General features: G+C 44.2%; 2 protein-coding genes across 2 annotated transcripts; both read left to right on the top strand.

Annotated features, from left to right (window-relative positions):
• Nucleotides 1-1,172: 1,172 nt before the first annotated feature.
• LOC134290441 (uncharacterized) lies at nucleotides 1,173-3,705 on the top strand. The gene is made up of 2 exons (XM_062857588.1): nucleotides 1,173-1,438; nucleotides 1,749-3,705. Exons 1-2 carry the CDS (start codon nucleotides 1,173-1,175, stop codon nucleotides 3,703-3,705), a joined length of 2,223 nt encoding a protein of 740 aa, XP_062713572.1.
• Nucleotides 3,706-4,566: 861 nt separating this feature from the next.
• Nucleotides 4,567-7,374, top strand: LOC134290435 (uncharacterized). Its single transcript, XM_062857583.1, has one exon. The coding sequence runs from the start codon at nucleotides 4,567-4,569 to the stop codon at nucleotides 7,372-7,374; it is 2,808 nt and encodes a 935-aa protein (XP_062713567.1).
• The last annotated feature ends 5,206 nt before the right edge of the window (nucleotides 7,375-12,580 follow it).

Here is a 12,580-nt window from a genome sequence, read left to right as displayed (position 1 = left end):
CCGAAAAGCTGCTCCGTCCAGCTTAGTGCTACGCGAAAAAGTGGGTTCCGCCTTCCCAACGTGAAAAAGTGCAATCCAAACACGTCCGTAAACGTGTTCGAACATGTTCTGCCAACCGTGTTGATGTGTGCGCAGGGTTGCCATTATGCCAGATTTATCTGGCACTGCCAGATTTTCAGGAGGCAAAAAGACAAAAAGAGAAACCACCGATTTTGCCAGATTTTTATTTTCAAAACAGATTATTGATCAACGAAATTTTACCTTGGTGTTAAAGCTTATACTTTCGACAAGAAAATTTTAGTCAGCTCAAAATTACCTATGCATTTTTCATCACAATTATTGCACCAAAATCGGTTGCCTGATACCTGTTTTTCAGCTGAATAAGGCTCAATGAATACTTGTACAATATGCATTTCAAGATGTGTTACGCAGCTTTTGTTCAATTTGATTACTTTGTAGTGTTTTTGGGGTTAAAATTGGATTGGATAATCTCGATCGAATTTGCATTCATTGACTAAGAAATAACTGAGTAGGTGAAGAGGAGAATCGACAATGTCATTTTTGTTTTGAATATTCAATGCGGTATTGGTCAAGTTAGCACAATTCTTTCTCAATAACTGTGAAAATCTTGTACGTTGAACACAATACTAACGCTTTTTTGATTTTTTTTGTAACTTACATATACGTATGTTTCATCATACTTCACATGGAATTGTTTTTGACAACATCCCATGCTGTCATCAAATGTTTTCGAGAGGACTAATAAAGTGAACATTTAATTATTGAAAAACAACATTGTTTATTATTCAAATTGTGAATTCAGTAAAAAAAATAAATATTTAAGATTTTCAAAGTAACGACTAGCGCCAGATTTTGCCAGATTTTTCATTACTGACTTGCCAGATAAGTTCGAAAAAATAGTGGCAACCCTGTGTGTGCGTAAACCATTTCGCGAAAGTCCGATCCCGGTCGGAAAGTGTTTCGTCGAGGAAAAAGCTTCGTCGAGAAAAAGCTTCTTCGCGACAAGTGACATTTGCGTGCGCGTGTGTGAGTGGAAGCGAAAGCTCCAGGAAACGATTCTGCGAGTCGACGAAACCGTTCGTCTAAACAACAACAAACTTTCGTTCGTCGTTGCGTAGTGCGTCGTGTTTTCGCGTAGTGAAAAAACAAACATGGAAAACAACAATCCGAAGGATCCAACCACGTCTGCAGTGCCGGAAAAGGATCAGAGCAAAGCGGATCATCAGACCCCGAAACCGACAGGATCCGTGAGAGTGCCGAGGCCTTTGTTTATGTCGTCGCCGTCGAATAGTAATCCTTTCCGCGGCTACAGTAAGTGGGAGCTCACCTGCGAACCGGAAACGAAAAAGCAGCTGAAAGCAGTCTTTCGGCAGCGCAACCAGATCCACCAAAAGGTTGTGAAGATGGAACGCGTAGTGTCGGACACGCAAAAACGCCTTCGCTCAAAAATGTGTTCGGCCTGCACATTTTTAGTAAACATCCATGCCGCACATGACTGTGTTGGAGACACACATTTTTTTAAAATTGCTCGTACGCTCACATGAGCATGTATTTTGCAATAATTTCGACATGGCAACCTCACTGGGTTTATAAACCACCTTCAAATACCGAAAAATATTGATATTTTGCAAAAATGTGAGCGTATGAGCAATTTTAAAAAATGTGTGTTTCCAACACAGTCCCTGTGCGGCATGGGCGTTACTCAAAAATGAGAGCTTTTGTTTTAGAGAGGATGGTCAACCGAAAAGCTTGGCACAGCTCACCGTCATGTCTCGAAATCTGACAGCAGCGTACACGGAGTTCAGCACCTTCCATAGTCAAGTTATGGCTCTTATTCCGGATGAAGATTTGGATGACCAGGAGGACGAGTATGCGACGTTTGAAGAGCTGTACAACTTCGTCTCCGAGATTGTGGAGGAGCTGATTCTGGAAGCCAAGGATGCGGCACCGGCTGCACCCGCTGAGAGACATCTTATTATTCAGCAACAACCGTTAAAAGCCCCTATTCCTACGTTCGACGGTAGCTATGCTGCATGGCCGAAGTTCAAGGCGATATTCAATGACCTGATGTCCAAGTCCGGCGACAGTGATGCCTTGAAACTCTACCACTTGGACAAGGCGTTGGTCGGGTCTGCAGCTGGAATATTGGACGCAAGGACAATCAACGAAGGGAATTACGGACAGGCGTGGCAAATACTGACTGAGCGGTATGAGAACGAAAGAGTGCTCGTCGAGTCGCATATTCGAGGACTCTTTTCGTTGAAGCGGATGTCGTCGGAGTCGTCAAAGGATCTTCGTGCCCTAATCGACGAAGCAACGCGGCACGTGGAAAACCTCCGGTTCCTGAAGCAAGAACTTCTGGGTGTGTCCGAGCATATGGTTGTCTTCCTCATCTCCAATGCGCTGGACAAATCCACTCGGAAAGCTTGGGAGTCAACGTTGAAGAAAGGAGAGTTGCCGAAATACGAACCGACTGTCAAGTTTTTGAAGACCAGATGCCAAATATTGGAAAATTGTGAAGCCGCCGTACAGCCTCCATCATCGCAACCAGTCAAACCGAAGCCTGCTGCTGCCATCAGCAAGCCTCCAGTACAGAAGTGCTATACGAACGCCACGAATCCTCCAAAGTCGCAACAAGACAGCTCCGATCGATGCGTGTTTTGCGAAGGTCAGCACCGAAACTTCCAGTGCGATGTTCTAGGCAGCCTAACAACAGCGGAGAGACTCGAAAAGGTTCGAACAGCCCGTGTCTGCTTCAACTGCCTCAGGAAGGGGCATCTATCCAAGGAGTGCCCGTCCTCGAAGCATTGCAAGAAGTGTCTAAAGCACCACCATACGTTACTACATGGAGACAAGGAAGTAAGCGTGAAACCGGAAGCGCAGTCGAACGTGTCCGTCCCGAAGTCGGCAGAAGAGCCTACTGCTCCGGCGCCAGAGGGCAATGCGACGGTATCCACATCGTGCTCCTGCAACTCTGCCCAACCAACGAAGACCGTTCTGTTGCTGACCGCGGTGGTTCATCTGACGGACTCGAGGAATCAGCTGCAACCGTGTCGCGTTTTACTCGACAGCGGTTCCCAAGTCAACTTTATATCGGAGAAGATGGCTGACTCGCTCGGCCTACCGAAGCAGCCTGCGAACATCGAAATCACCGGCATTAGTGCTATCCGGACGATTGCACGAGAAAGGATGAAGGTGAAGCTGCACTCTCGTGATGATACGTTCCACACCACCGTGGAATGTCTTATTACTTCAAGGGTAACCGGAACCTTGCCAACTTCCAAGATCGACGTAAGCGGTTGGGAACTGCCCGACGGAATTACGTTGGCCGACGTCGACTTCCACAAACCATCCCAAGTGGACATGCTGATTGGAGCCGCACATTTCTTCGATCTGCTCAAAGCAGGTCAGATTCAGCTTGCGCCTCACCTGCCGCAGCTTCGTGAGAGCCACCTTGGCTGGCTTGTAGCTGGCACAATAAACGACCGAGATGCTCCAGTCAGGACCGCTGCACACTCCAATGTAGCGTCAGTAGCAGATATCGAGCAAATGATGTACCAGTTTTGGCAGATTGAAGAGGTTCCCAACGTTTCAAAACATTCGACGGAAGAGCAGTTCTGCGAGGCCCATTTTCGGTCAACTCATTACCGCGATGACACTGGAAGCACAGACAAACAGACGTAACACTCTGATAATTCACATCGTACACCGATTTAACGGTCTTTTTCAAAATTTGATAGTTGGCCAACTGGCCAACCGTGGCGCTCGCATTGCTTTTGTTCGAGTTTGACGTTTGCTCACTACCGCCACCTAGTTGGTGGTCGGCCAAACATAGGCCTTTAAGCATTGGGCGAATATGTTTTCGTGACTATGATTTGAATCGAAAAATGTTTGAAGTGTTACGTCTGTTTGTCTGTGCTGGAAGATTCGTGGTCAGGCTCCCCTTCAAGGAAAACGTGGATCAATTGATGGATTGCCGAGAAGTTGCCCTGAAGCGGTTTTTGTTGCTGGAGAAGCGTTTCCTGCGAGATCCTGTCCTCAAAGCGCAGTACGTTGAGTTTGTTCGTGAGTACGAGTTCCTGAACCACTGCCACGGGATAAACGAAGCCGACGATACCAAGGACAAACGGAAATACTATTTGCCGCACCACGCAGTATTGCGACCTGCAAGTACCAGTACCAAGTGTCGTGTCGTTTTTGACGCCAGTGCCAAACCGTCCCCATCTGCACTCTCGTTAAATGATGTTCTTCACGTGGGGCCGGTAGTCCAAAGAATAGAGTTAAAAAACTATAGAGGACGAATGTCGCTGCTGTTCCCTTTGTTCTCGTTCGGAAACATGTCGGGTATCTAATTGTCAAACTGCATACTTTTTCACTTTGACACTTATATCCCTGCCTATCTCCACCAGCAAAAGATGTTTCGGCAGCGACGCCAGCGACATTCTTCCTCTATAGTTTATTAACTCTATTGTCCAAAGTGATCTGTTCACTATAGCGCTTCGATTCCGTAAGTACAAATTTGTATTTTCTGCTGATATTAGCAAAATGTACCGGCAAGTGCTGCTGGTGCAGGACGACACGTGTTACTTGAGGATTTTTTGGAGAGAGGATCCGTCGCAACCGCTGCGTGTGCTGGAGCTGAATACGGTAACGTACGGCACAGCTTCAGCCCCATTCCAAGCCACCAGATGTCTCATCCAGCTCGCCGAAGACGATTCCACGATTTCTCCCGAAGTAGCCAGAATCATCAAAGAGGACTTTTATGTGGACGATGTGCTTTCGGGCGCAGACACCATCGAGACAGCGGTTGAATACTATGAGCAGCTGAAATCATCTTTGGCTCGTGGAGGATTTCCATTGACGAAGTGGTGCTCCAACTCGGAAGTCTTTCTGCAGCATGTCCCACCAGAAGAGCAGGAGAAGCAGCAATCCATTCCGGTCTACGAAGCGAACGAGTTGATCAAGCTGTTGGGATTAACATGGGATCCGAAGGCTGATACTTTCCACATTGCGGCCCCGTCTGCTCCATCGTCTGTCGCTCTTCATGCCACCAAGAGAACCATCTACTCCGAAATAGCAAAACTGTTCGATCCCCTGGGACTTTTTTCTCCGGTGATCGTTGTCGCCAAACTCCTGGTACAGCACCTGTGGAAGACGAAACAAGGATGGGATGAACCTGTGGAGAAGGAGAGTCAGCAGAAGTGGAACGAAGTGCAACAAGCTATACCGCAACTAGCTCTCATCCAAGCGCCTAGGAGGGTTACAAGTGACGACGCAGTCTTCTTCGAATTGCACGGATTTGCCGATGCATCTACCGTTGCCTACGGTGCGTGCTGTTACGTGCGCAGTGTTTTGCCGAATGGAACCGCTAAACTTGTGTTGTTGGCCAGTAAATCCAAGGTGGCACCGCTCCATGATCTGTCGATTCCAAGGAAGGAATTGTGCGCAGCGTTGCTTTTGACTCGTCTGTTGCAGAAGGTGATCCCAGCCATGCAGATGTCCTTTCGTGAAGTTGTCCTATGGTCCGACAGCACCATCGTTCTGGCGTGGTTGAAGAAGCCGTTGGACCAGCTGCAGACTTTTGTGCGTAACCGTGTAGCGGAAATTTGCAGTAACACCGAAGGTTGCCAGTGGAAATACATCAGCTCGAAGAACAACCCCGCAGATATCGTCTCCAGAGGGCAGTTACCTGAAGCTCTTAGCCAGAACCGTTTGTGGCAGCATGGTCCAGAATTTCTTGCTTGTTCCAACTACGAAATGGATGTTGCAGACAGTGTTCCACCAGAACCGTTGCCAGAAATGAAGATCGTCGTAGCAGCAGTAACCAAAATTGATACTTCTCGGTTCGAATTCTTGCATCAGCACAGCAGTTTCCGTAAGGTTCAGCGAATCATGGCGTATGTCCGAAGGTTCTTCGATAACTGTCGGAAGAAAGATCCAAGTCAGCGAGTGAAGAATGTATACCTGACCGTCAGCGAGTTACGACGAGCAAGCGAGGACATCTTCAGGGTAGTCCAGCATACTCACCTGAGCGACGAAATCAAGCTTGCTGCGGCTGGTGCGTCAAGCAAGCGAATTGGAAACCTCCGTCTAGTCGTCATTGATGGATTACTTCGTGTCGGAGGGCGTTTGGATAAGTCGGCGTTGCCTTTCGAAGCCAAGCACCCCATCATACTACCTGATAAGGATCCACTGGTTAAAATGTTGATTCGCACCATGCACGAGGAACTCGTGCACGTAGGGCAGACCGGACTGATCAATGCCATCCGGCAGAGATACTGGCTGCTGAATTCCCGTTCTACCGTCAGGCAGGTCACACGCGGATGTGTCAAGTGTTTCCGCACCAATCCCGTCGGAACCACACAGCTTATGGGATCCTTGCCATCATCGAGAGTAAATCCATCGCCGCCATTCGCTGTAACAGGCGTAGATTATGCAGGTCCAATCTGGGTCAAACAGGGAACGTACCGTCCGAAGTTGGTGAAGGCCTATGTAGCAGTGTACGTTTGCATGGCTACCAAAGCCATCCATTTGGAAGCGGTCAGCGACTTGAGCACCAGTGCATTCCTGGCATCGTTGAAGAGGTTTGTGAGCCGCCGAGGCCTGGTTCAGCGGCTTTACTCCGATAATGCCACAAACTTCAAAGGTGCGCACCATGAACTGAATGAGCTCTTCAAGCAGTTCCAAAATCAGCATACGGTTGAGGAGATCCAGCAATTTTGCCAAATGCGTGAGATGGAATGGCACTTCATCCCGCCGGACGCTCCCGAGTTCGGGGGACTTTGGGAGTCCTCCGTGAAGTCGGCCAAAACACACTTGAAAAGGATTGTCGGCAACTCCAAATTGACATTCGAAGAGCTCGCGACCGTTTTGACCGAAATAGAAGCGGTACTAAACTCACGCCCTCTATTTGCCATCTCGAATGATCCAGCTGATCCGAAGGTAATTACTCCAGCTCACTACTTGATTGGACGTCCGCTAGTTGCCCCAGCCGAACCGTCATTGGAAGACATCAAGACCAGCCGTTTGGACCGCTGGCAGCACCTGCAAGTAATGAGAGACCATTTCTGGAGAGCCTGGAGTCGCGATTACCTCAACACTTTGCTGCCCCGCAAGAAGAACTTGAAAACCGTACCGAACATCGAAGTGGGAACGATTGTCCTGCTTCACGAGAAAACGCAACCGCCTCTCAACTGGAAGTTGGGCCGGATTTCAGCAGTGTTTCCAGGAGATGACGGCTTGGTGAGGGTGGTCGATGTTTTCTCCAACGGGTCCACGTTTCGTCGTCCCATCACGAAGGTTTCGATCTTGCCCATCGAGAGCAACCGTCCAGAACCAGAGCTTGAAGACTAATGTTGAAATTTTCATTCCAACGGGGGGAGTATGTTCTGTCACCATCCAACCACCCCTCGGTTGCTGCGATCGAAAAAGCTCCAACCCACCTCGAAGAGAAAAGCACGAACACGAACAGTGATCAGTAATCGCTCGACAGCGGAAGAAACGAGACTTTGTATGTTTTCAAGAATAAAGTTAAGTTAGTTTGTAGCACTAAGTTTTATTAGTTGGTCCGTCCGTCCGAAGTTCCGCGGTGTCACAGTGGGTGACCATCGTAAACCCGGTAGTATCCGTTCCGCCGTAAAGTGCCACAGTGTGTGGGCCAGGTTCCGTCCCGAATCCGCTTGGTCGCAGGGTCGCAGTGTGTGATCGCTGTATTCCGTTCCCGCCGTCGGAGTTACAGTCCTCCAAACAGACCACCATTTCCCCGTTCAGTCCCGAACAAAATCAAACGCATTATTTTCCGAAATACTATATGTAATTCTATCATGTAACAAAACATCTGCATCAAAATAACGTGGAAAAGTTCAGAGTTTTCGCTTTTCTTCACTTATCTTTACCTGCCCAAAAAATCGCGTAGTCCACTCTGACTTAATGCCAGCAAAGCAAAGATAACCGTACACATCGTAGTTGCTACTCCGTGATTGACCAGAACAATCGAAGTTGCACAGAGAACCAATGAATGTGAAAGCTTGGGACTAGCTAACCATTCTCAATGTGCACAATTCGAGAGTTCAGCTATTTAAAGTCAATAACGGCGCTGGCCACGTCCTTACGGTCATCAGGAAAGGGAAGGAATGTTAATTCGACAACCGTTGCTACTAGAAACCGTGGAATCCACAGCATCCCCACAGTTGTCACGGGAAGGAATGGTGGTTAGTAGGGTAGGGTAAGGTGTGGATCTAGGAGCCACCTCTGTTAGGTGATATGATCCACTAGTTAGAGTGGGGCGGGGCAAGATGGGTCACCTAAGGATGGATCCCCATAACTTTGTAAATACAAATCGTATTGGTTTGTATTCGTCCGCTACTCTTTAATACATTAGTTAGCTATGCTAAAAGTCGATACAAAGTTCATTAAATACAAAATATGATGTTAAACAAGCAGTTTTAAAATGTGATCGATTTTGCGCCGTGAAAAAAGGGCGGGGCAAGATGGGTCACCTTTTAAGTAATTCACATTTTCTCAACGAAAAAAGTCAAAATATAAGATTTGTTCCGCATTCATATATGCTCCATATCCATACTGAGTAAACAAGAGCTACTAGTAAACATTTTATAAATTTATTTGGAATATAAGAAACTTTACGATTTGAGTGGTCCTAAGGCGACTTGAAAATCGATGTTTTCACTAAAAAAATATCATAATTTTATGTTATAATTTTAAGCGTTCATTCCGCTTGATTGAAGTCATTTATGAGATAGTCTTGTAATAAAAAATAAATAACTTTTGAATGCTCCAAAAATACGTTCAAAATTGAAGGTGACCCATCTTGCCCCGCGGCCGTTTATATGGAGATTATATGGAATGTATCGCATAAGAAAAATGGCTAAAAATCATTTTATTTTTTATTTCCAATGAGAGTGAATAATTTTTCAATCAATGCCCCAAACTTTTGTATATTCATGCTGGTCTTCTAACAAAATTATTACCATAATCAAAACATGAGTAATGGGTTTTTAAATTAAGAAAAATGTATTGATTTTTTGATTTTATACGAAAGAACACCTTTTTCTGAACCACCATGATTTTTTTCAGATTTTTAGAACTTCATTTTGGTACCTAAAATCACTTTCGAAGAGATTTTTCGAAATCACCTTTTGACAGCTGGCCAACTGCTTGACAGCTCCGCCCAGTACAAAATGCGACGAGGGGTGATTCGACAAATCGCTCCCATACAAACTTTAAACTGATTTTTAAATAGGTTTCCGGGCACCAAAATTCATGAAAATTTGGATTTCGGCTCAGTTTTGCATGCAGATTCTGAATATGGAATTATCTCAACACCGCTAAAGAAGCCAAATGCGCCCAAAAATGGCACTGACCCATCTTGCCCCGCCCCACCCTATATGGAAATACACGTCGCGGTCTTCATCACGATTATGATTTATTTGATCACGATGACCACTGATCCCGGATTTCGTGCTCGCGTTTCCATCGCCCTACCGTGGAAACCGACTGATCTACGATTATTGTAGCGCGATTCTGAACCCGGATTTTTCACTCGCACTTCCATCGCCCTACCGAGAAAACCGACTGACCAACGAATATTGTAGCGCGATTCTGATCCCGGATTTTTCACTCGCACCCCCATCACTCTTACCTGAAAATTGTCTGCCATTCGAAAATTCTCAAGCTAATCTGATTCCGCATTCCACACTCGCTCTACCGAGAAAACCGACTGACCAACGAATATTGTAGCGCGATTCTGAACCCGGATTTTTCACTCGCACTTCCATCGCCCTACCGTGGAAACCGACTGACCAACGAATATTGTAGCGCGATTCTGATCCCGGATTTTTCACTCGCACTTCCATCGCCCTACCGTGGAAACCGACTGACCAACGAATATTGTAGCACGATTCTGATCCCGGATTTTTCACTCGCACTTCCATCGCCCTACCGTGGAAACCGACTGACCAACGAATATTGTAGCGCGATTCTGAACCCGGATTTTTCACTCGCACCCCCATCACTCTTACCTGAAAATTGTCTGCCATTCGAAAATTCTCAAGCTAATCTGATTCCGCATTCCACACTCGCGCTTGCATGGCTCTACCGAGAAAACTGACTGACCAACGAATATTGTAGCGCGATTCTGATCAGTCCACTCTGACTTATGTCGAATTCGTTTTTGAACCTGGGTTGGAACTGGATTGGCGGAAAATGTGTAAACAAACAAACGTCAAACAAACTCAAACAAACTTTAGTACAAGCGAAACCGAAGTCGGGTTGGGGTTCAAACTGTGATCTCATCCAGTTCCAACCCAGGTTGGAACTGAATTAAAAACGAATTCGACATTAATGCCGACCAAATAAAAAAAAAAAAAACAACAACAAATGACGGTTTGCGCGAAAAAGCTAATCGATTGGCCTGGTTAAGTTTTGTGAAATTCCATTTCGTATTTTAGTGATTGAGTCGTTCCAGATAAAATTTAATTTGGGATCGGGGAAGAAAAAATCATTTTATCGATAAATTTACCAAAAAATTATTGACTAAACTGATGGGGAACTGGTATTTCCCTTTCAAACTTCCAAATTCTCACGACATAACCTCTATTTTTAATCGCCAATTGAGTAGGACCAATCGATCATTTTCTCAGCCGAAACCGTCCTTTCTTTATCCAGATTTGTGCTCTTGAAAATTCGCGGTGTGGCTTACATATATCTTCAGCAAGTGAAGATAAAAAAAAGAGAAGAAATGTTTCCCAAAACACTTTCTCAGCCGCGATAAGTTGACCGCATATAAAAAAGCCTATTGAGGAAAATAGCTAGATCAACATATAAAAAGGGCGGAACAACCATTGCACAATATAAGTAAGAGAATTTGACGGTGGATGCAAAGTATCTTAGAATTATGTAATTTAGTATTTTCTTCAGGCTGGAGCGGGAGTCGAACTCACAGCGTCTAAATGACCGACGCCCTAGCCGCACGACCACGAAGCTCACTTACTGGAAATGCGAAATTATGCAAAACGTATTCCACTTTATCTGCCAATGTTGCTTTTCCACCCGGCCAAAGTTATATGCACAGCTAATGTATCGATCGTGTTATGTGCATGTAACTCCGATATGCGCAAGTGTCATTGAGTTTTATTAGAAAACTTTTCATTCGGAACTGTTTATGGTATGATACGTATAATGATTCATTTGAAGTGAACGTGTCAGACTAGGGGTACAATGTATGTGTAAGGACTGTTCAATTTATAAAACGGACAACTTGCTTGTGCGATATCTTTTTTATTTTTCAATAAAATCGTTATCAGTTTTTTGAATAACTTTCTATAGCTATTCTCAAATATAGGAAAAATATAACATTCAGCGAAATGTTCTTAATTGTGTAACTGAAGCGATTTTCGTAAAACATCAATAAAAACCCGTTTCTCAAAATTCGACATAACTTTCCACATACTTAACATGCACGTTTGCATGAAGTTTTTAATGATTTGGAAGCTTCTACTATTCTACTAAAGGTGAAGCTCAATAGTTGATCAGTAATAATGTACCAAACAGTCTCCAACTTGATATAGTGAGTTGCCTTGTTTTCATAGAAATTATTTAAAAAATGTTCATTTAAGTCCTGTGTTGTAATAGCATCACGGATTCGGCTAGAAATTTGTCCAGAGTAGTAGAATATTGCTCTCTGAATGATACAGAAGAAAAATTTACTTTTAATTGCATTTTCACCAAAAATTTAATCCATAAAGATGGTCATATTAAAAAAATTCATACTTTTTGCTCCATTGATGCAGATTTTCGACTCTAGCGAATCTTGTTATTATATATTTTCAACAAAGTTCGTCCTATGTTATTGTATACCTTATTTAACAATAATCGGATGCAAAATTTTTATTTACAACATCATTGTTATGCAAGATTTGCATTCGATGGCATTGTTATTTTGAAGAACCTTCAAAGAACGAAACTGTTTTGATTACTGTGTCTGTAATGGCGCACAGTAACCAAACCAGCAATTCTATCAAGAAGCAGTTTTCTGCATTTAAAACCACATTATTCCCACTTTCGACTGGATGCATAAAAAAATCGATTATTTAATATTTTCATGCTCTTTTTGCTTTACAATTGAATTTTATTCAAAAAATCGAATCTCACTTGAGAATTTAATATCTCAACACCTAATTTTCCAATTGAGTTTAAATTTTGCCAGAATGTTCATTACTCATGCTGCTGCAGCATGGCACATACTTTTTTGGTATGAAAAACAATATACCATATGTGAACAGTAGTTTTATAAATATTTTCAATTATCAGCAATCGAAAAATTCACCTCATTTTACACCTGGCCGATTTTCTATAAAATAAAACTATTTTTGTTCGGTTCAAAAATTATTACTATAATGAAAGATGATGTACTGAACTACGAAGCAAGGGTGGTTAAATTTGAACTACGCGTCTTCTTTTTATAGCCTTGTAAAGTTGTCCGTTTTATAAATTGAACAGTCCTTAGGTCTGATAAAATAGGCTCTTAGAATTATTTCAGTGT

The sequence above is a fragment of the Aedes albopictus genome, chromosome 1 (genome assembly GCF_035046485.1).
Source record: "Aedes albopictus strain Foshan chromosome 1, AalbF5, whole genome shotgun sequence".
NCBI classification, from domain to species: Eukaryota; Metazoa; Arthropoda; class Insecta; order Diptera; family Culicidae; genus Aedes; species Aedes albopictus.
This window is presented reverse-complemented; position numbering and strand designations above follow the sequence as displayed.